This window comes from Rhea pennata, chromosome 1 (assembly GCF_028389875.1).
Source record: "Rhea pennata isolate bPtePen1 chromosome 1, bPtePen1.pri, whole genome shotgun sequence".
NCBI lineage: Eukaryota > Metazoa > Chordata > Aves > Rheiformes > Rheidae > Rhea > Rhea pennata.
Window position 1 is genome coordinate 174,878,519 of NC_084663.1, and position 22,037 is coordinate 174,900,555.

Below are 22,037 nucleotides of genomic sequence, written 5' to 3' on the forward strand. Positions count from 1 at the left end.
GGTTGTATTCAGTAGGAGGTCGGGATGGAAGTTCCTGCTTGAGTTCAATGGAATATTATGATCCTCACACAAATAAATGGAACATGTGTGCTCCAATGTGTAAGAGAAGAGGAGGTGTAGGAGTGGCTACATGTGATGGATTTCTTTATGCAGTTGGTGGCCATGATGCTCCTGCTTCTAACCATTGCTCCCGCCTCTTGGACTATGTAGAAAGGTATTCAGTTATATATTTGTACAAGTTTTTTTTTTTTTTTTTTTTTTTTTTTTTTTTTTTTTTGAATACAAAAGTCTGGAAGCATCATTTTCTCAGTTAAATTATGGTGAAATTAAACTGATACATGACAATGAATGGCAATGGATGAAATACCTACTTCCTATTTTCTTAAAAAAATCCATAGAAATTTGTAGAAAAAAATATATTTGGAGATTATTTTCTTTCCCACTTTTTCACATTGCTATTATATATTATCATGGACACAAAACTACAGCCTTTTCACATCTTTTCACCACAGTTTAGGTCTATTTAGTAACTTTTAAACTATAGTTGAGCAAAGAAGAAAAATAGAACTGGTTATGTGATGTTTATTTTCAGCAGACTACAGTGGTTCTTTTGGCAGTGCTGCCACTTCCTGATATATTGATAAAGTCCTACATATTTCATTTATGTTACCCTGAATTTTACAAATGTATATTCTGTGAATCAGAAATACCTAGTAGGGCACAAGGGCGCAGTCAGAGTCATTATAATGTGCACACTGTGCAATTTGAAGATACTGTTCAAATGTTTAATGAAGATTGGCTTTTTTGCTGTTGAGGGTTTAACATGCTTTAAAATAGAATAAAGAGTAATATATCTCCAAATATGTAGAGGCTGCAAGATTAAAAGTAGGTATATTTGAGTAATTGGTTGACCTAGACATGCAATTGAAGATAGGCACTGGGACTGTGGCTTTGGGGTTTTTTTTGTTTGTTTTTTTCCTAGAGCAGTCAAACTTTTATCAAATGCCAGTTGTAGCTTCTGTGAATCTGGCTTGGCATTTACCAGTGTCCCAACATATAATCCTTTAGTTATGAGTTAAAACTGGCAATATTACTCCTTAAGTTATTTTATTCAGTTTTAGACTCTTTCCCTTCTTCCAAGGAAAGAAAGTTGCAAATCAGATCACTGACTGCAGAATACTTTAGACTTCCATGTCTCCAACAGATGGAAAGTTTATCAGAGAAATCTCAGGTCCTCTTTACTTATACAGTCTGTCTTGTTGACCTTCTCCTTATGACTGACAATAATCAGAATTTTCAGGGAAGTAAATATTCATATTAAGACTACTAATGACAGAGTTTCTAAGACGGAAATCTTTCAAATCACTTCTACTTACTGGTACTTATAAGAAAGATTTTTTTTTTCCATTTTTGTGTGTTTCAGAAGAAAATCCTTCCAAAGGCAAAGACAAATCACATCCCATCATTTTTGTACTTCTTAAAGAGAATTGTAAAAAGCAGCTAAACTTCATGTGCTTAAGCTATCATCTTGTGCAATGGCATGTGAATGACAGTTTATATAGTGTTTCTCAAGTAGGCATTTGTGCACTGATAGCAAAATAGTGTGGATAACCTGCTTGATGGGCAGCTTGCTTTCCAAGTAAAAATTGAAGCTAACAGATCAGAACTTGTAAGCCTATTAGACTTGCATAAGGGAGGTGTGAATTAAGTGATGGACTCCATTAAGCTATGAACAATCCCTCATAGCCCTCCCAGTGTTAGGTATATAAGATTGCTGGGAGGTGATTTAGTGTGCCAAGTTTTATATTCAAAAATAATAGCTCATCTTCCAAAAATAAAAACACTTCAGTGACTTAGGAAACCAAGGAGCAGTAAGTGTTAGTGAGATTATTATTTTAAGTTATTTTGGACATCTCTGAAAGTTTTACTTTCTGTCAATATCTGTGGCATTAGTCTTTTTAAACTGCATCTCCTTTCTGCCTCAGGAATGAATCTTTTTTCTCTCTGTTACTTCAATCATTTTGTCATTCTGACAGAGCCTGCAAGGATGTGCTTCAATATTCAAATATCAGTTTTCTCCCAGAAAACTGTCAAAACACATAATGATTAAAAAACATTTTTGAGATTATGGAAATCTAATGATAGCAGATATGTGTTTGTGAATGCTACTGTTAAAATCTTGCTCAACAGTAATCAGGACTCCTAAATTGAACTCTTCTAAGGCTGATGTGGTTGTAAAGGATTTCCTATAGATTTGATCACTCTAAAGTAAAATAATAGCTGTGTTTTTTCTGTCTTTCACAAGCTGGTAAAATATAACTTTGTATTCTTTTAAAAGGTACAATTATGAGTTCTCATTTAAGAATTATACAATTTTGGATAATTTTGGCAAATTTTATAAAGCAGTATTCTTTTTCAAGTGTTGCTCCAAAAGTGACACTATTGAAAACATAAGCAAATGATCTACAGTTTTCCCCTTCTTCTCACCTTGATGATTTCAGATTGATTTCTTCCACATTCAGGAACTTCTATTGTTCCCTTTTCACCCTAGAGCATATCTAGTCATTATAAAGACGAAATGTATAGATGTTTATTAACAGAATAAAGGATGTAAGAAAACTCAGGCATTTTCCTGGCAATTATAAAAAACAAGCTCTTGTGTCGTTCTATTTTGTTGACAGTATTGAGTTGTAAGCATTCTATTTAGCCCCTGGTTACCTGTTTATTAAAAAAAAAAATGGCCAAAGATGTCATTTATACTTAGTTTGCCTACTTTTGCAGTTCTTCGCCTTGACTCTTACAGTTCAAGAGTATTGTATCAAAGAGTCTGTTAAAGTTTATTACCTTTAGTCAAGTGAAGATACAATGCATACTGCTAAAGCAGGTTGTGAAAATTTTTCAGCTACAGGTATGTGATGCTCTTGTCGAAAAAAATAGTCTTTTAAAAAAATTAATTAAAACCAAACATTTTTTGTCTTTTGTTACATGCGTAATTTGCATTCATTTATTCAAGCATTGTTTTAAAGTATTCTTCCATCAAGTTCCATCAAGTTTATCATAATTCTCAATATTAATTATAATTATTATAATTATTATATCATTACATCACTTGTTAGGGAAAGATAGTAAAATAAAATTTAAAAAAAAATGATGAATGAAATAATAAAAAAGAATAAAAAAGAAAGTAAAATAAGCAACATTATCTTTTTAATGGTATTCTAGACATAAGAAGTTGAACACAGCATCTTACCACCTTACCTTCTGAGAAGTTCCAGTGAAGTCAGCAAGATAAATAGCTAGTAGAGGACTTGCACAAGAATAAAGAAGTTGGCTGCAGTGTTTCTCACCTGAGACAGCTCAGGAGCACATCTCAAATCTCAAGACTGTGTCAACTACAAGGTCACTGATTCAAAAAGACGTGCAGAGGAAATTTGTTCTTCGTATACTCTAAAACAGCAAAAAAACACCTTGCAGAATGTTAAAAGATTCATGAGTGAAAGATGGTAGGGACACAAGAGAGAGCATGATTTATACCTTACTGCATTGGGCTTTGCTTGGATTTTTGCTCTAAGAGCTGCTGCTGTATACTCGCCAGTGACTGTGTAATTAAAAATTTAGGATTTTGTAGCAGGGAATTTAACCCAGATCTTCATTCAAGTGACAATTATGCTTAGTCCTTATTTCTTGATTTGCTTCTCTCTGGGACAATTAATCGTAATTGTTTTATGCATTACAGAGCCGATTTTAAAACATGGGAGAGGGTCCTCACCTGAACAGATTATAGTGTGCTGTTCAGGACATTCTTCTGCAAGATGGTAGATGTGACTTTGAGCTTGAGAATAGGCTTGGAACCAGAGTTGCTATATTTTTATCTGATATATAGGAAGGTAATGTAAATGGAGATACTGGAATAATGGAGAGTAGCATGATTTCAGACATACCTCTTGCCTAGCTGTAGTAGCTTCTGTGCTCAAGATGCCACTTTCTTCATTCCTTCTCTGGAACTTTGATAATTTCCCATGCATTGTTAAGACAGGCTAAATGCTTAACATAGGATTCTAGATTTTTTGGGGGGAAGCAGCTGAAAATAAAGAATTAGGGACGTTACTATGGAGGGAATTTTGGGGAGAAGGGAAGAATCTAGCTCAAACTCTCATTTAAATGCACAAAATACTAACTCTTTTCTGGAGAGAAAAACAAAAGCAGAACAGGTGATTTAAAATCAACATTTCTCTTTTCAGCTGAATCACAATACCACAAATGAGTGGCAGACACAATAAGACTGAGGAGAGTAATAACTGAGTAAGAGTTAGAAGCAAATAAAATGTGACACTGGCTACAGTTTACATTTGTAGGTGCATCCATTCATGGAGAGAAGCCTGAGACCAAGTGATAAAAAGTGATTTATGTCCATAGCTTAATACCAGCCTAATTCTCTTAAACAAATTGTCCTTTCCACCACAATTATTTGTTCTAGGCCTCTCCTTGGCTCCCCATGATGCCCTTCAAAAATAAAGAAAATAATATTATTTTTAATTCAAAGAATCTGAAATAACTTATGGTTTCTATTGCAGTAAGCTAAAGTAGTAGTCTTACAGCAAGAAAATGAAGCTATGTATTGCATGTCTTGAGGAACACAGGATCATTTGAAACAGGATGAAAAGCCAGCTAAGTTTTAAAGTTCAGACTTCTTTCTTAATGTCCTACTCTCCTTCTTAGAAGCTTAGTGTAGAATTGTGTTTTAAGGATAATGATCAATTTAGTATGAGGTATCTGGAAATAGGAAGATGTTTTTGTTTTATACTAATTATCAAGAAAAGAATTTTTTTTATAAGTACCAGTTAAGCGTAGGTAGGTTGAAAGATGATAAATTAAGATGTTGTCAATAGTGGTATTAATAACAATTTTTAGATCACTATAAATTCTGGATGGTGTCCAAGAAAAAAAAGGTGAGCAGACAGCTACAAGAAGTAAAAAGAATCCAAAATTTATTATTCACAGCAAAGCCTGCCTGACATCTACAGACTGGCATTCCCATATAATTCCTTGTGGGGTGCTCTGCACATTGTCTAATACATGGGGGCATTATTTTATTCATCACAAAACACTACAAGCGGTAGTTTAAATTTCTCTAAATATTTTTCTTATGGTACTCACTTTTTATATACTAGTCGATTGACCAGCTCATCTGAAGAGTATTCAGAGACTATGATAATATAATAATGCTATGATAAATACTATGATACATGATATGATACAATATTCTATTCTTATAACATTAGTCATCTGAAAATGAGATATCTAGTTTAAGCTAATGCTCCAGACATCCTTGCTAACCAATTGACAGGCACCAACAGAAAGTGATTTATTTCCAATTTGCAATACCTGTCTAAAATAGACACATTGAATTTGCCTCTGAAATTAACTCAGTTTTATATTGATAATAAAAGTCTAAATTGACAACTTAGATAAATATTTAATTTTTAAATAGGTAACATTATGTAAGGAGAATTTTACCTTCAATTTTAAAAGATCTAGTGTGATTAATGTCTTACTATGGAAGAACACACAAATATGAAAGCAGTACTTTGCACTTGTTCAGATATCAGGAGGAAAATTCAATTCTAAGACAATTAAAATGAACCCTTCCAGAGATTTTCTTGCTGTGAATATAGTGTAATATAATTTTAGAAATTAATGTATAGCTTAATCTGGTTTTAGAAATAATATTTTTACCATACTAAAGAAGATTTTTTATCCTCTATATCTAATATGGATATATTTTATACATATAACCAAATTTTGGACTTATGATCCTTGTATATTTCATTTCATGACACTTTATTCAATTATTTTTTTTCTGAAATGTTAACTCAATAAAAATTGCTAATCAACATTAAGAGGCTTGAATCAAGAACACAATAAATCTATATGTTTTCTTTCAGCTGTAAAAAAATATATATATATTTTTTGAATAGGGTGCTCATGACTTTCCCCCCCCCCCCCCCAAAGAGAGACTGTAGTTCAAATGAAGATCCCAATGAATCACTTAGCTTCTCACTGGACATTCAATTTCCTTTCTTCTTTAGGTATGATCCAAAAACTGATACCTGGACAATGGTGGCTCCACTGAGTATGCCTCGAGATGCTGTTGGTGTCTGTCTCCTTGGTGACAAATTGTATGCAGTGGGTGGATACGATGGTCAAACATACCTGAACACTATGGAATCATATGACCCTCAAACTAATGAATGGACACAGGTACTTGTAAAGTCTGATATTTTTTCTTCTACAAAATATTTTGGTAGAACTTCATAAAAGCATTATTTCTGGGGGAAAAAAATGTAGCTGAGGTTGTCACAGCTGTGAAAGTCATCCTAATATTGTATCAGCTGCTATATTAGAAGTTTCCCCTGAAGAAAGAAGAGACAACTATCTCCTAGGAAACTTAGGCAGAGTTCTTTTCTTCTTTGGAAAGGAAAAAAGAATAAGCAGTCACTAAAAACACTATCTTGTTATCCATTAGGAAAAAAAAAAATCTGCTGAATTTCTATAGGAAATTATCTTTTTCATCTTTTCTAGTGCAGATGAGATGTCATAAAAATTGTAAAAATAGAGCTGGAATTTTAGCTGGTGACCAGCCTTTCCTGAAGATTCTTCGAATGAAAAAATATAAGTATTTTATGTAGAGAGTCAAGCTGTCAGTTCATTCGCCTATTCTATTTCTTCATTTTGATGGACATTTTGAAATGTTGACCTGTATGTACATTCCAAATATTGAACTACACATTAATTAATGAGTAGAATGGAAACTGTGGTATAGGACAAGAAGCTGGAGAATGGCAACTAGTTTATAGAACAAATGTATTTTATTATGTCCCAATTAGTACTTGAAAAGATTTTCAGCCATAGCAAAACTTTAATAAGAAACAAAACAATGAATTTTCTCTCTCTCTCTCTCTCTCTCTGTGTGTGTGTGTGTGTGTTGAATTCTATTTCAAGACTTCCTGGAAATCAATTATTATTGATGTTTCCATTGCAATTAGTCACCCTGAGTTCCCTTTAAAGTCAGTGATAAAAAGTACACACTTTGAAAGCATGATTTCATCCTAAAATAAAAATTTAAAATAGGCCAGATGAATGGCACCCCACAAATGCCTATTTCTTTTTACAATTATAAAAGGCAGCTTGTATTGTCAGTCTAAAGTGCAGACATATACAATGTAAAGTTAATGAAGAAGCCCACACTCTTTTTTGTCTTTTATTAACTAAATGTCAAGAAAGTATTTTTATGACATTCTGAAGGAGATGGGATGAAAAGTTTATTTTCCAAAATCCACTAGTCCACATAAACAACATGACTAACTGCATTTGGACACCAAGCAGACAGTTTGGCAATATGCAACACCTCTGCTTTAATATGCACAGTAACATTTCTTCTTCTTCTTCTTCTTCTTCTTCTTCTTATTATTATTATTATTATTATTATTACAGCATACCATAGATGCTGACTCTCCCATGTTACTTTCAACAAGCAAAGAGATTCACTCTTCTACAACTATTTATCCTCATAGCTTGAAAATGTGTCTGAAACTGCTAAACTATTTTAAAGGAAACTTGAACTTGTTTAGGATTACTGTCACAATATGATTTTGGTATTGGTAACCTTGACTTTGCCATACGGATTAAAGTGGAGGTATCAGTCACAGCTTGCAGAACGAGGAAACCTTCTGCTTATCAATGACCCTCAGGACTCCCTGAAGCCAAGCAACTTTAGCAGAAGAAAGGAGGACTGTAGCCGTAACCTACAGTAGTGCAGAGCTCTTGGTCTAACTTTTCATACCCTGAGCAAATTTCTCACAGAATCTGATCCCTTGCATAAAGCTGGGTATACTGGGTGTATTACTACTACAAGTTCTCTCAGTAAATGGAAACTTGTCAGGTTGCTCTAGACAAGTTATCCACAAGTTTAGTAAGCTGATAAGTATTTTCTGTGGCGGTATATCTGTGTATAGGCACAAATCAAGTGATTTCATAGTGAAAATAGCTTTATTTCAAAGGAATTGAAAAGTATGTAGAACAAATAGTAATGCACAAAACCTTAATTGTACATTAATGTAATTTAACGTACTATTATTTACAGAAAGCAAAATCAAATTTTCCCAGGAGCAAGAGTTTGTTCTCTTTTCAAAAAATGCAAAATTGATAAAGGTATTTCTACACTAATCCTCTGGGAAGTTAAAGGTATAAAATTCCTTGTGACTCAGCCTGTTAGATTTAATTGTATCTTACTTCCTAATGAAGAGAATACTGTATAATTTTTTTTTTTAAATAAAGTAGGGATGAAACTATGTTTTTGAGGATCTTGAGGAATGCAACAGGGAAGAAGAAAGTACACAGAATGTGGAAGAGGGGACAGACTATTTGGTAGAATGATAGGAATGCAGTCAGAGCATGTAGAGATGCAATGAGGAAGGCTAAGGCCCAGTTGGAATTGAGTCTTGCAAGGGATGTCAACAACAACGGGAAGGGCTTCTTCAGATACATCAGCAACAAGAGGACGACTAGGGAAAATCTGGGCCCGCTACTGGATGGGGCAGGGGCTCTGGTGACAAGGGATATAGAGAAGGCAGAATTACTGAATGCCTTCTTTGCTTCAGTCTGCACTGCTAAGGGCAGCCCTCAGGAATCCTGCAGCCTGGACGTGAGGGAAAGAGTCCAGAGAAGGGAAGACTTTCCTTTGATTGAGGAGGATAGGATTAGGGACCTTCCGGGCAGGCTAGACATCCACAAATCCATGAGCCCGGATGAGATGCACCCACGGGTACTGAGGGATCTGGCGGATGTTGTTGCCAGGCCACTCTCCATCATCTTTGAAAGGCCCTGGAGAACTGGAGAGGTGCCTGAGGACTGGAAGAAAGCCAATGTCACTCCAGTCTTCAAGAAGGGTAAGAATAAGGACCCAGGCAACTATAGGCTGGTCAGCCTCACCTCCATGCCTGGAAAGGTGGTGGAACAGCTCATTCTAGAGGTCATCTCCAAGCACATAGACGAAAAGAAGGTGATCAGGAGTAGCCAGCATGGATTCACCACGGGGAAATCCTGCTTAACCAACCTGATAGCCTTCTAGGATGGAATGAGTGGCTGGGTAGATGAGGGGAGAGCAGTGGATGTTGTGTACCTTGACTTCAGCAAGGCTTTTGACACTGTCTCCCATAACATCCTCCTAGGCAAGCTCAGGAAGTGTGAGTTAGATAAGTGGACAGTGAGGTGGCTTGAGAACTGGCTGAAAGGCAGAGCTCAGAGGGTCGTCATCAGTGGCGTGGAGTCCAGTTGGAGGCCTGTGTTTAGTGGCATCTCCCACGGCTCAGTCCTGGGTCCCATCCTGTTCAACTTCTTCATCACTGACATGGATGAGGGGACGGAGTGCCTCCTCAGCAAGTTTGCGGATGATCCCAAGCTGGGAGGAGTAGCTGATACACCTGAGGGAGGAGTGTGCTGCCATTCAGAGAGACCTGGGCAGGCTGGAGAGCTGGGCGGAGAGGAGCCTCCTGAGATTCAACAAGGGCAAGTACAAGGTCCTGCACCTAGGGAGAAATAACCGTAGGCACCAATACAGGCTGGGGGCTTACCTTGTGGAGAGCAGCTCTGCAGAGAAGGACCTGGGAGTGCTGGTGGATGACAGGCTGACCATGAGCCAGCAATGTGCCCTTGCTGTCAGGAAGGCCAATGGTCTCCTGGGATGCATTAGGAAGAGTGTTGCCATCAGGTGGAGGGAGGTGATCCTGCTCCTCTGCTCAGCCCTGGGGAGGCCTCATCTTGAGTGCTGTGTCCATTTCTGGGCTGCCCAGTACAAGAGAGACATGGAGCTACTGGAGAGAGAGAGTCCAGCGTAGGGCTACGAAGATGATCCGAGGGCTGCCCTCTGAGGAACGGCTGTGAGATCTGGGCCTCTTCAGCCTGGGGAAGAGAAGACTGAGGGGGGATCTTATCAATGTGGATAAGTACCTGAAGGGAAGGTGTCAAGGGGACGGGGACAAACTCTTTTCAGTTGTCCCATGTGACAAGACAAGAGGCAATGGGCAGAAATTGAAGCACAGGAAGTTCTGCCTGAGCGTGAGGGGGAATTTCTTCCCTGTGGGAGTGACGGAGCACTGGCACAGGTTGCCCAGAGAGGTTGTGGAGTCTCCTTGTCTGGAGATCTTCAAGGCCTGCCTGGATGCAACCCTGTCTACCATGCTCTAGGTGACCCTGCTGAGCAGGGAGGTTGGACTAGATCATCTCCGGAGGTCCCTTCCAACCTTACTGATTCTGTGATACGGAATCATGTATGAACTGATAAATTGTTGATTAATAAATCGTTGATGAATGGTTGATTATTCATATCAGTGTGATTTAAAGGCCACAGGCCGTGTCTTGATTTCACTGATCTGCACTGTAGCCTCAGCACTTACTGCTGTAACATCAGGTAGGTTACAGCTGTACAAACTAAAGGAGGCAACAGCAACTGCTGAAAACCTGAGTTATGACTTTTAGACCATGCAATTGAAAAGACACCTTGGGCCATGATTTCTGGATAATTCTTGCACCTTATTACACCTCTTGAAAGACCTTGTATCAGAATGTCACTGTCAGTTGTTGGTCCTCTTTGCCTTGCCTTTTCAATGAGGGACAAAACTATGGCTTCTAGTATCAGCATTTCAGGCTCTGAGCATTTAATTATGCATGTATTCATTTACCCAGACTTTGCATTTCATCCTTAGCATGTTAGGTTGCGTTTTAATAATTACAGTTCCAGGTGAACATATGAAAAAAGGCAGTATAAGTGCAATGATGCTCTTCATTACCCACTCACGAAAAGCAGTAATAACGCCTACACTTCTCACAGATTGAAGTTACAATAGATCAGCAGGATACAGTAATAATGTTATGAAAAATCATTTTAAAGGTAATTTCCCTGTAACACACTACAGATGAAATCTTTTTTGTCTGTGTGATATCCTGCACGTGAAAACTACTTAAAAGAATTTTTAAATAAAGATGCTAGAATATACATATTTTTAAAAGAATGTTTAGAAATCTGAGGAACTAGTTATTTCTCAGTTTTACATTTTAGTCTACCATCATTTTAGTTCTTACTTTTTGGATATTACAAGAAAAGCAAGGAATTTTCCTGTAGAGACATATTTTTAAACAGTATAGCAAAGGTGATGTCCAACAGTACATCAAAGACTGACGTAAGTTAATGCGTTAGTAAAGAATAGTCTTGCAGCTGAACTGCAACACCAAAACCCTGCAGTTAATTTCTTTCTATCTTGTGACAGGCTTCCTGTGTGACTTTGAATAAAATCATTATATTATGTGCTGGTTCTTCATTTTTAATATAAAAATAAGCCCATTAATCTTTCCCTCAACATTTGAGATTTTCTTATTTTTAACCAGAAACAAGATTTTATAAAGTTACCTTATAGTGAATATTGCTATATCTTGTTGGGGATTACATATGATTTAAAGTGCAAACTTTAAGGTATCTATGCATTAAAGTGCAGATGCAGCTTAATAGGAAGAGCAAAGACTAGCACTTGACTTCTTATATATTATTCTAAAATTCTGATTAATATTTAACTATTAGGTAAATATATTGTTATTTCAAGAATTTCTAACAGACAGTAGCTGACAGTTTATTTTAAATAGTAACCATAAAGACTGGGATTCATATTGCCAACTTCAGGGATAGGGTTTACTGGGACAGTAAGGGTGGGATTCAGCTCCAGATGAAAATACCTAAATTTAGCTAGCTATCTCCCTTTGATCTAGGTGACTAAGCTACTGTCATAGTCAATGTGTCAATTCAATGCTGTCAATTCATATTCTGTTAAGTTGCCCAACACAGGCATCTAGTACTTTGGAGATACCTTAGGTTGTCACAGCTGTTGTTCAACAGCTTTCTGCAAAAGGGGTCAGGTCTTCTGCAGGCTTTGCTATTTTTACTAGATCTTTAATTTTGAAATAATATTTTCTCCAGCATGTCTTGGGTGGAAGCAGCTGAATGAAACTCTTAACTAGAAAAGAAGAATCTGGAGAAAGTCAAGCAATCAACTGCTAGATTTTAGCTCTAGTTATCTATATCATTTGAGGTGCTGTAGGGGTCTATTGCTGCAGAAAGGAGAACTTCCATGGCTCCTTGGTCCCATGCAGGTGTCTTGGATACCATAGGGCTTTCCAAATGGCACAGGATATTTAGGCAACTGAACCCTGTCTTTGATATTTACAGCATTGATATCCACTTCTGAAATAGTCTTTTTAGCTTTGCTTTCTTTGTAGCAGCTGTCTTCAACAGTTAAATCTTACAGTAGATCATAGATAAGATATTTTCTACTTGGATATCTATCACAGGAGCTTGTGTTGTACCGATTCTGTTGTTCCAATAGTGAGGCAAGGTAAGTATTTAAAGATTTATTAAAATTTATTCAGAGAAATTGAAGTAAGTCCCATAGATTCCAAGGAATATGTAATATACTGTGGAAGAAGCGATATATCCCCTCACACCACTTTTAATCAAACTTTCTAAGAATGGGGAATAGCAGCTTTTTTTCTTTTATATTTTAATTTAAAATATTTCTAAAATTTGATATTTATTTTTACAAATCTTCACTGTAACCTGTCTGTTATATAGAGTTCATAGTTAAATAGAACAATAAAACACTTGTCTAAAATTTCACTGAAAATATATACTATAAATAGGAATCAAATCCATTGTGCTGTTATCTGGCAACAATTCTACAATTATATTGTCTTCCTGCTCTCACTTTCTCAACTGAAAGATATAAGATGTGAGTAAGCAATTTTAAAAGTGCAATGCTAGGATATTAGTGGGTTGTATTTACTTTTAGCTTTTTATACTCCCATTAATTTTGACCATTCCAGAATAATGCTGACACAGCACTTCTTCCCTTTCTTGCATGACTTCTTCCTGTGCCATTAATTTATATCTTTTTTTCTGCAGATGGCTTCCCTAAATATTGGAAGAGCTGGTGCCTGTGTTGTAGTCATCAAGCAACCATGACTTTGTCAGCACTGCTTAGAATTTTACTGACTGTGAAATGATTATTTTTCTATCAGACAAGAAGAATGATAACTTAATGAGAACAAGGATTTACACAGTGAATACTCTGTTGATCACAAACTTTAAGAAGTTCGAAAAATGAGAAAGATTAAGGATTTATGCCCTATACAATCATAAAAACTGTTCACAGTCAGTGAACAAGAAAAAAGTCAGTCTGTTGTAAGAACAGATATGTGGATACCCAAGAACAAGTGCAGATACTGCTTTCCAGAGTGTGTGTTGCAGAGCTGTGTAATCAAAAGCACCGAAGGACAACGCTGCATAAGGACCAGGAGGGAATGGAAGGACCAGTTTCATTGCTCCAAGAGTTTTAACTGTAGAAACATCAAAGTACACTTAACTACTTTTAAACTGTAATTTTTAAAAGAGAAAAGTAGATAATATTATAGTGTTTTTCTGTCAAGGTCTTGTCCTCAAATAGGTTATGGCCTTCCCACTTAGACATGTAGTTCAAGGGAAGAGAATTGGTTTTTCTGAATATTATCTCTCATTCATAATGATTAAGTTGTTGCTTTGCAATCTGAAGACAAGTAAAAATAAAATTAAATCAACAAAATCATTGTTTTGGTAACTTTGGATTGTACCTGTCTGTCAATATTACATGTCTTAAAAGAGAGTCTATTGAAGGTGGAGCCTGAATGTTTGCACAAATTATGCACAGAAAAAGCAAACCTTTTGCTGCACTGGGGCTTTGTTGAAAATGTGTGAGTCAAAGGAGCAGTTTCATAACTCTTTCTTAATCCTATATTCAATTTAAGCATGTCAGTTCTGGTCATATTTTTTAATGCATCTTCTGCATGTTAGAAGCCTGTTAAGGACTGGAAAACACAGCCTGTTACTTCATTGCACCATGTAACAGATGAACCACAGCCAGAAGAGATCTTAGAGCCTCTTTTAATTTAAACTGACAGCTCCTCATTTCATTTCAAGAGGGGTAAAAATATTTTATTTCTTTCTGATGTTTACACATGTGCAACTCTGATTATAAGTGCTGATCTATAACTTTCCATTTATGACCGAGAATTACTGCAAGTACGGGATTCAGAATGTATAGGAGTAGAATAAGGCAAAATTAGACTATTTGATTTAATAAATCTCATATAGTAGATATACTAGTGTTATACTAGTGTTATCTGTGCTTCCTTTTTGTATTGATCATTTCTGGCAGTAATGATACATTGAGCTTTTGCCTTGGCATTAGAGTTGACATTAATGTTTTCTGTTTGCTCAGCAGAATCAGTTTGAATCCTAAGACTATTATTGAAATATGAAATTCTGTTATTCAGGAAAACCCAGGCTCTGAGAATAGGCCTACCAAATATTTTATTTTCTTTAAAGGCTTGCTGACCTTTTAAGAAACATTTCATTATCTAAATATAACAACCTTGAAGTCCTGTGTTGCTAGCAATTTTTGGGAGGAATTCCAGTTATAGATAATAAAGCTTTCCTAGTGGAAATCTTTTAGATCATTGGAGTTGTAAAGATAAGTATAGCCTCATGCTTGGGACATTTGATTTGAAGAAGTATCTCCTTTTAACAGCAGCAGAGCAATATGCAGTTTGAAGATCTTTGTTTCCTGACACAAACTAGGTTATGTTTTAACACATAAGTATACTGCCTTTTTTTTTTCTTTTTTTGTGTATGTTTTTCTATACTAATTAGAAACCAGTTGCAAAATCTTCAATATTAGTTTTCCACAGTCAGTTGTCTATTACTTTTCTACAAATCTTTCCTCACTTGATATTCTGAAGCCAAACCCACAAGCTTCTACAATTCTAACTTCAATTAAATATGACGATGTTAGCATTCAATTCTCCTACACAGATACCTGATGATCATAAATTTTAATTTTAATTCTATTTTCAGACTTTCCTTTGGAGTACCTTATATTCGTATATGATAGAAATATTCTACCTATATGCTTACCTTCAAAAGAACTACCTTTACTCACAGCAATCTATGGCAGATATTTTCTTTCTGCCCCTTGATTCTTTTTATTCTCAGATTCCTCATTCCCACTTTTAATTTCCAAAATTATTTCCAAAATTATTTCCATCTAAAAATTTCAGATTACTATATTTTTCTAAATCTGAAACAGCAGTGAAAGAACAAAGGATTCAAATAGAACTCAATAGAAAAACTCAGCAAGCAAACAGGCAAAAGTAAATTTTTTGCTCTAACTCTGAGGCCACCATTTGTAATGTGTTTCTATCAATATAATAGTGTTACAAAAATCAGTTTGCAAAAGAGAGACTAATCTTGTGACCCTCTATTATTTATAGAACTTATGATTTTGACCTTGTAGTTCTGGACCCTTCTTTTAAATTACTTTTTACATTTACAGCTTTTATTGTTGAGAGTGATGGATGCTAGAAATATAGTTAGTATTAGTGAAGGATCTACTTAGAAAATACTATTAAATAATCATTGCTTAGTAGAGCTCTTTTATTCTGGATATTTGGATCCAATTTTATTGCTTCTCACAAATACGACAACAAAAACATTCATACAAGAATATTATTAGCTTCTTTTTAATTATAATTCTGCAATATATATTTGTGGTTTAGGTCCTTACAATCAAAATATTAATATTGTTTAGAAACAAAAATAATCTTTTTAAAAATTCCTTTTGTGTACAAGACACACTTTTACTCATATATGGAACCTCCCAAAGTTTTAAGTCGATTTAAGGATGCTTTCAGGCACTTGTCTGCCTCATAATGTTATTATGATAAGCTAACATTAGTGGACATATGGGAACCATTGTGGCACAGGAAAAAGATAATTTTCTTAAGTACCATTCTCTTCTACAGAACACTACCATCAAATGACCATTATTTACAGCAGTATTCATGTTAATTGTTTCTAGAAAACTCTATATGGGAATCATTCTTCGTATTGTTTAGAAGGGCCAAGCAATTTCCGTCGGATATATTTACACAATTCTTAATGACTTCAGTAAAAATAACTCACAAGTGAAATTAGAAGTATGTAAGTTTTAATAGACCAGACCTTGATGTGCATGAGCAAACAACAAAAACAGTACGTGCACTAATTACTATGAAGTATAAGTTTTCCACTATACAAGTCTTCCCTTACTGTATGTGCACAACGAACTGTGCATAACACAATATGTGCCATTATCTAAAATTTTACATTAATTATTTCATTATCAATAAAAAGAGAAGGCATTTCTGCAAAGGGTTAAAATGAGCTACTGTAATTATTCTTAAACTACAGAAATAAAGTTACATGAAAATTCCTGAACTATTATGAGAAACTTAGACATTTGACTATGTGCATATATGAATTTTCATGGTACCTGAACAAGTATAAAACTATTTACTTATATCTACCACTTGGAACAGGGCACCCTACTCTTTTACCATCAGCATTTCCTACACACACACACATATATATGTACATACACACACACACACACACACACACACACACAGACACACGCACATCTGTGCATATATATGTGTGTGTGTGTGTGTGTGTCTGTGTTTCTGCGTTTAGATTTATATGTTAAAAATCCAACTGTATATTGGGTCTATGTACAAGAAATTACCATTGCTGTCTATTTACTCTGCTCCCTACCCCCTGCCCCCTAGATTCTTTTTATATTAGAGAGGCTAACTATTATTAGGCACATTTTCCCACAAAATTGTTTCTAGTGAAAGCAGCAAGTATAATAGTACAGGATACTGGTAACCAATTCCTTACCAATCTATTTTAAAAGTAGTGGACGTGCATGGCATAAACAAATAAAGACTTATACTTCTTTTCCAAAGTAAAACTTTTCTGATATGTCTTCTGTGCTTTAAAATTCTACACATTTAAAAAAGAAATGTAAATATTTTAAAATATGAAATATAAAAATCTTCCAAGTATGCATAGATTACTCCAACTTTGCAAAGCAGTACTTCTGTTTATGCATACTTTTTTCAATATCTCAATTATGGCTTCCAAGTTTCTTGTAGGTGTGCCTGTTTGTCAATGCATCTCATTATCTTCAATTTTTTTCCAGTACAAAAGATATTTACATTTATGCAATTAAAATATTGGACACAATATTTACTATTCAAATTTAGCATTTCTACATAATATGCATAAAACAGAAATCAGAATTTCAAATTGTTCACAGAACAAGTTTCCAACGCTGGAAAAAGATTGATTCAGAGTTGTTGTTGTTGTTGTTTTTCCTACAGAATATAACATCCACTGCAATTTGCATAATATTTATCAAAATAACACAAGAGAACAATTGTGCGAAGAGTAATAGAGTGGAATAAGAGTATGTAAGAAATGTTAAAAGAATATCTGTAGAAACAGACTTTTATTACCTGCAAGAAGACATTCCTTGAAATGATTATATTTTATTCTCAATAGAGGCAGTTAGATTTTAGAAAAATAACTTTTCAACCAATCTTCTGGCTCTTAATTTGAAAAACTGGAAGCAATCAGTCCTTGTATTTCTTCTTGTAAATAGGGACTTGACTTTCTGCTTTCATCATAACAGAAGAAAAATTATTATTTATCCCATGGCAATACTTAAAGTCTCAATACTAAAAAACAGTAGCTCAAATATACTTAGAAGTCAGTAACTTGTTACATACTTTAAATTCTTAGAATGTTAAATGCTTGGAAATTTTTGCTGTACCAGGGAGATGTGTAATGACATAGACTAGGTTATACAGGCTCATTGCCAACTCAGAAGAGAATCTCAATATGTAACTTCAGAAATTTTTCTGACAGAAATAGATTAGTCATGCAATATATCTGTTCTAACTTAAAAGATAAAATATAAAATATTCAATGAAATAATTTTTCCTCAGCCTTATTCTAAATCCAGTTCAAAGCTACTCAGATTGGCACTTACATTTCATTGCAAATTCCCTCATTATAGTTCTGTGGGATAGCACATGAAGATTAGACACATGTAGAGACAGACAATTCAAAATCCTTAAATCAGCAAAATTTCTTTGATTTCTGCATGTGCAGAACCATAAGTGCTGGAAATTGAATCATAAAGAAAATTACTAGCAAATGTAAGAAATGCAGTGACAAAGAAGAATATAGCCTGTAATTACTGAATCTGAAATTACTGGGATATAATATCCACAATTTGCCTTTGCAGATCTATGGAGCTGCCAGATCTGTCACTCTCTAACGGTTTGATGGTTCTGTCATTCCATCTTTCCCCAGATTTTCCTTTATGAGGGCATGATGCTTCAAATTAATTCACTTCTTGCAGAAATCAAATGCTCCTCATAATCAGGTGTATAAACTGGACATATTCAGTCTTTTTACCTATTTAGCTTGTATATAAAGTTTCGTGTCCTTAGTGAACCTCTAATGTCTCTTACAAAAATCAGTTGAAAGAGCTGCCTTTAAAGGCCTTAGGAGGGAGATCTTTTGCAAAAGGTGAGATATCAAGTAGGTGGGGGTTCGGTTTAGATGCCCCCACATAGGTGAGTGTGTCATATCGTTTGAGATGCCCAAAATTAAGACATCCACACAAGGTGGCAGGTATAACACAGCTGAAGTTTTGGTGTGGCAGCTGAAGTTCAAATATGAGGCCTTAAAACATTTCAAATGCCAATACCGCTTATGTGTGGACAATTTAATTGAATCTATGAATTTATACATAGGCATCCAGTGTCATCTGATACTTGAATTAGGCAGATTGCAACCTGCTTGGGGGTAAAAAAGACTGTATTTAAAATATATAACTTCAGTTGCTTCAGCTTGAAAATATTAACCTTTTTTCTCTGATAAGTGGTTCAAACAGTGAACACAGCTGTGAGAGCACAGTCACCTACTCATTAATACTGGAGTGATATAGATAAGTATGAAAAATGCTATACTGAAGAGATCCTCTTTATCATGGAAATTAGCTTTTGTGTATCATCACTTCAGTCAGAAACTTTTTCTGTAATCAAGTCATGAGAAAACCTTCCCTACTCTACTGAGGTAGAAAAAAGTTCATCTGCAGTAGATGTTATTGTTTAGTGTGGAGTTCTTGTTCTGGTTTTTCTTTTTCTTTTTAATGGTTAGATGATTTTGTGTGCACTTCTGTACAGGTTTAGACAGCATAATTTAGTCACATAACAGTGAGAATAGTTTATTTGTAGGCACAGCATGGAAACAGATTTAATCCATTTTGGGTTGATGGTCTTTTGGGGTCTGTTTTTGTTGTTTTGTTGTTTTTCTTTTTTACGTGTATATTTTTGCCAGGTAATAAATGAAGAAACAAATGGTTGCTTGGCCCTTAAGAAAGGAAAAAAGTAAAGAAAAAGACTTACAGTAGCAGCTTGAATGGATAAATATTCAGTCCTTTATTTCATTGATATAGAACATTTTTAAATGTAGATATCTACTGGGTAAATGTCCACATCAGAATTAGTCATTCTAAGCTTTTTTTGTACGGGTAGAGGAAAGAAATCAGTATATTTAAGGCATGATTCATCTTATTCTAAAGGTCAAATGAATCACACTTTTAAAGTGTATTTCTCTCCATTGATTGTGAAAGGTCCCTAAAATGTCTAGTTCACAGGCAGACATTCACACAGTAGGTACCTACATTTTGTAAGATAAATATTTTAAGTTAGACAATATGAATATCTAGAATCTGAGAAATGCTTCGAAGGAGCTGGCTCCACAAACATTTCAAACATTTATTCCAAATAGCTATGTCAAGAATTCCATTTAGAACATATCTGCAAAAATCATCTGTATACTTAACAAATACCCTGCTCGGAAAAGAAGCACTGTTATGATATTCAGAGAGTGGGTAGTGCTGAGCTTCCAAGTGACATGTAAAAGAAGTAAGAGGTAGATCTTCATTAATCTGTATGGAGAACATTTGTTCAGAAAGTTGCAGCTTCTTATTACCTAAGTTTAGAGCCTAAGATTCAGATGCTAGCTGGATTTCAGAGTTGGAGGAGCAATTTAATCTAGTAAACTACCAAATGGGTCCATCTGATTAAACTTCAGAAATATGATGAAGACTTCTGTACGGTATGTAAGGTAGAATTTTTAGAAATATTAGATTCTTTAGGTTGCCATAACCAATGAGAATAAGTTATTCCAGCTCTTCTATAGTCACTGGAGAGAAACAGGTATCTCCTACTTGAAGGTTCATCTCATACAAGCATGCAGGGTAGGTCAGATGAATCACCCCCTGGAGATGTGCAGTTCTCTCCTTTGACTAATAAGGGTGCCAACACGACTAATCCTGATTTAGGCACCTAAATAAGTAGAAATCCCAGCAATGAAGTATGTAAAGATATCAGACAGTGTAACTCATCTAAAATTTTAAAACTATTTCAGTTTCCTTTAGAGGACATCTGTTTCCCATTTGAAAAATTCACACCATAGTGAACACTCCTTACAAGCACTACTTATACTGATATAATTTAAGAAACATTTTTATGATTATAGACAACCTTTTAAATAATGGATCTGTTGTGCTGCTATTGTAGGTAAGTTACTTTGGTATTTATATGTAAGTTTACAATCTTTTTAATGCTCATCATCTGAAAAAATTTTGCATCGAAATAATGTTGATTCCATTGCAAATTTTAAATGTTTAGCACTTCTGAAAATCATAGACCATTTGGTTTGCTTTCTAAATTTGAGTGCCTATTTTTCAAAATTGTGACTATATTTTTATTACTATTTTATTTAAGATACGTATTTAATTAGAAATTTTTGGTTTTCATATAGTGTGTGGAACTTTGCTGAAAAATAAATGGCAACTTCTACTTCAGTAAGCTAACATAACACTTTTTAAAATGTATTTCCTATGGTAGGAAACTATGATATCTTTGGTTATGTTTAGATAACATTACAGAATTGAATTAGTGTCATCAACAAAAATTACAAGCAAAATGAAATTAACACCTTCATTGAATCTGATTTGCTTGACTGCAACCTTTGTTTCCTCCCTTCCTTTACCCTTCCCTCCCTCTCGAAAAATAGCCAAACAAAAAATCTTAACAGTCAGATAAGATCTGACTCTGTCCTTTTTATATCAGTGTATATGCACTGACTTATACTGTTGTAAATTATAATTAATTGTAAAATTAGAATCAGGCCAGAAGAAGAGCTGTAACTCACATAAAGACAGCACAGAATTAACTATTATGCTCAGGATGGAGGACTGTAAAAAAATAATAGGAAAAAGCAATTAGTATTTTTTTCCTAGAACAGCTACATCAAAATACAAGATCGGTACCTTTGTGCTAATGTTTCACTTATTCTTAACCGTAAACCTTCTGCCTTCACTATTCACATCAAAACAACTTGAATCAAATTATGGCTGCATGCACCATGTAAAAGACTGATAAAGACTGCCCGAGTCTTTCCTGCAAGTGGGCCATAGTTGAAAGAGGCATGCTGTGGTTAGCAGTATGTTGTAGATATGAACTTTCCAATGCTGCCATCCGAGAATGCAATTGTTTGCATATGTATCATAAGGCTTTTCCATCAGATTGATCCAATTTTGAAATTTTTAGTGAGAAACAAAGCTAATATTTAAGAACTATCTTGAGACGTTAAGGTATGAAAATAGGTAGTATGACAAAGAACTACAGAGTGAAATAAGTGTACAGCAGTTTGGAATGTATGAGAACAAATATATTATGAAAATGTATAAATATGGTTGTAAATGCATTCAATTAAGCTGTGCTAAATTTTGCAATATTTGCAGAGCAGTTTACTGAATGTTATGCTTTTACCATGATTCCTTTTATATCTTTGACATATGTGTATGGAATGTAAGTGAAGATATAGAAAATAATGTTAAATCCTAGTAAGCTGGCTTCATTTGACACAATTTGTTTTTAAATAAATTTGAACCCTTAAAATGTCATTGTACAAGAATAAAGGTACCTGTTTTAAT

General features: G+C 34.9%; 1 protein-coding gene across 2 annotated transcripts in view; it reads left to right on the plus strand.

Annotated features, from left to right (window-relative positions):
* The window catches only part of KLHL1 (kelch like family member 1), a 243,290-nt gene extending 230,224 nt beyond the window's left edge, over window positions 1-13,066 (plus strand). For both annotated transcript variants that reach the window (XM_062576137.1, XM_062576148.1), the window contains 3 exons: window positions 2-214; window positions 6,090-6,261; window positions 13,007-13,066. In XM_062576137.1, coding sequence (XP_062432121.1) covers window positions 2-214; window positions 6,090-6,261; window positions 13,007-13,066 — 445 coding nt within the window. The remainder of the gene's footprint in view (window position 1; window positions 215-6,089; window positions 6,262-13,006) is intronic.
* Window positions 13,067-22,037: the final 8,971 nt, after the last annotated feature.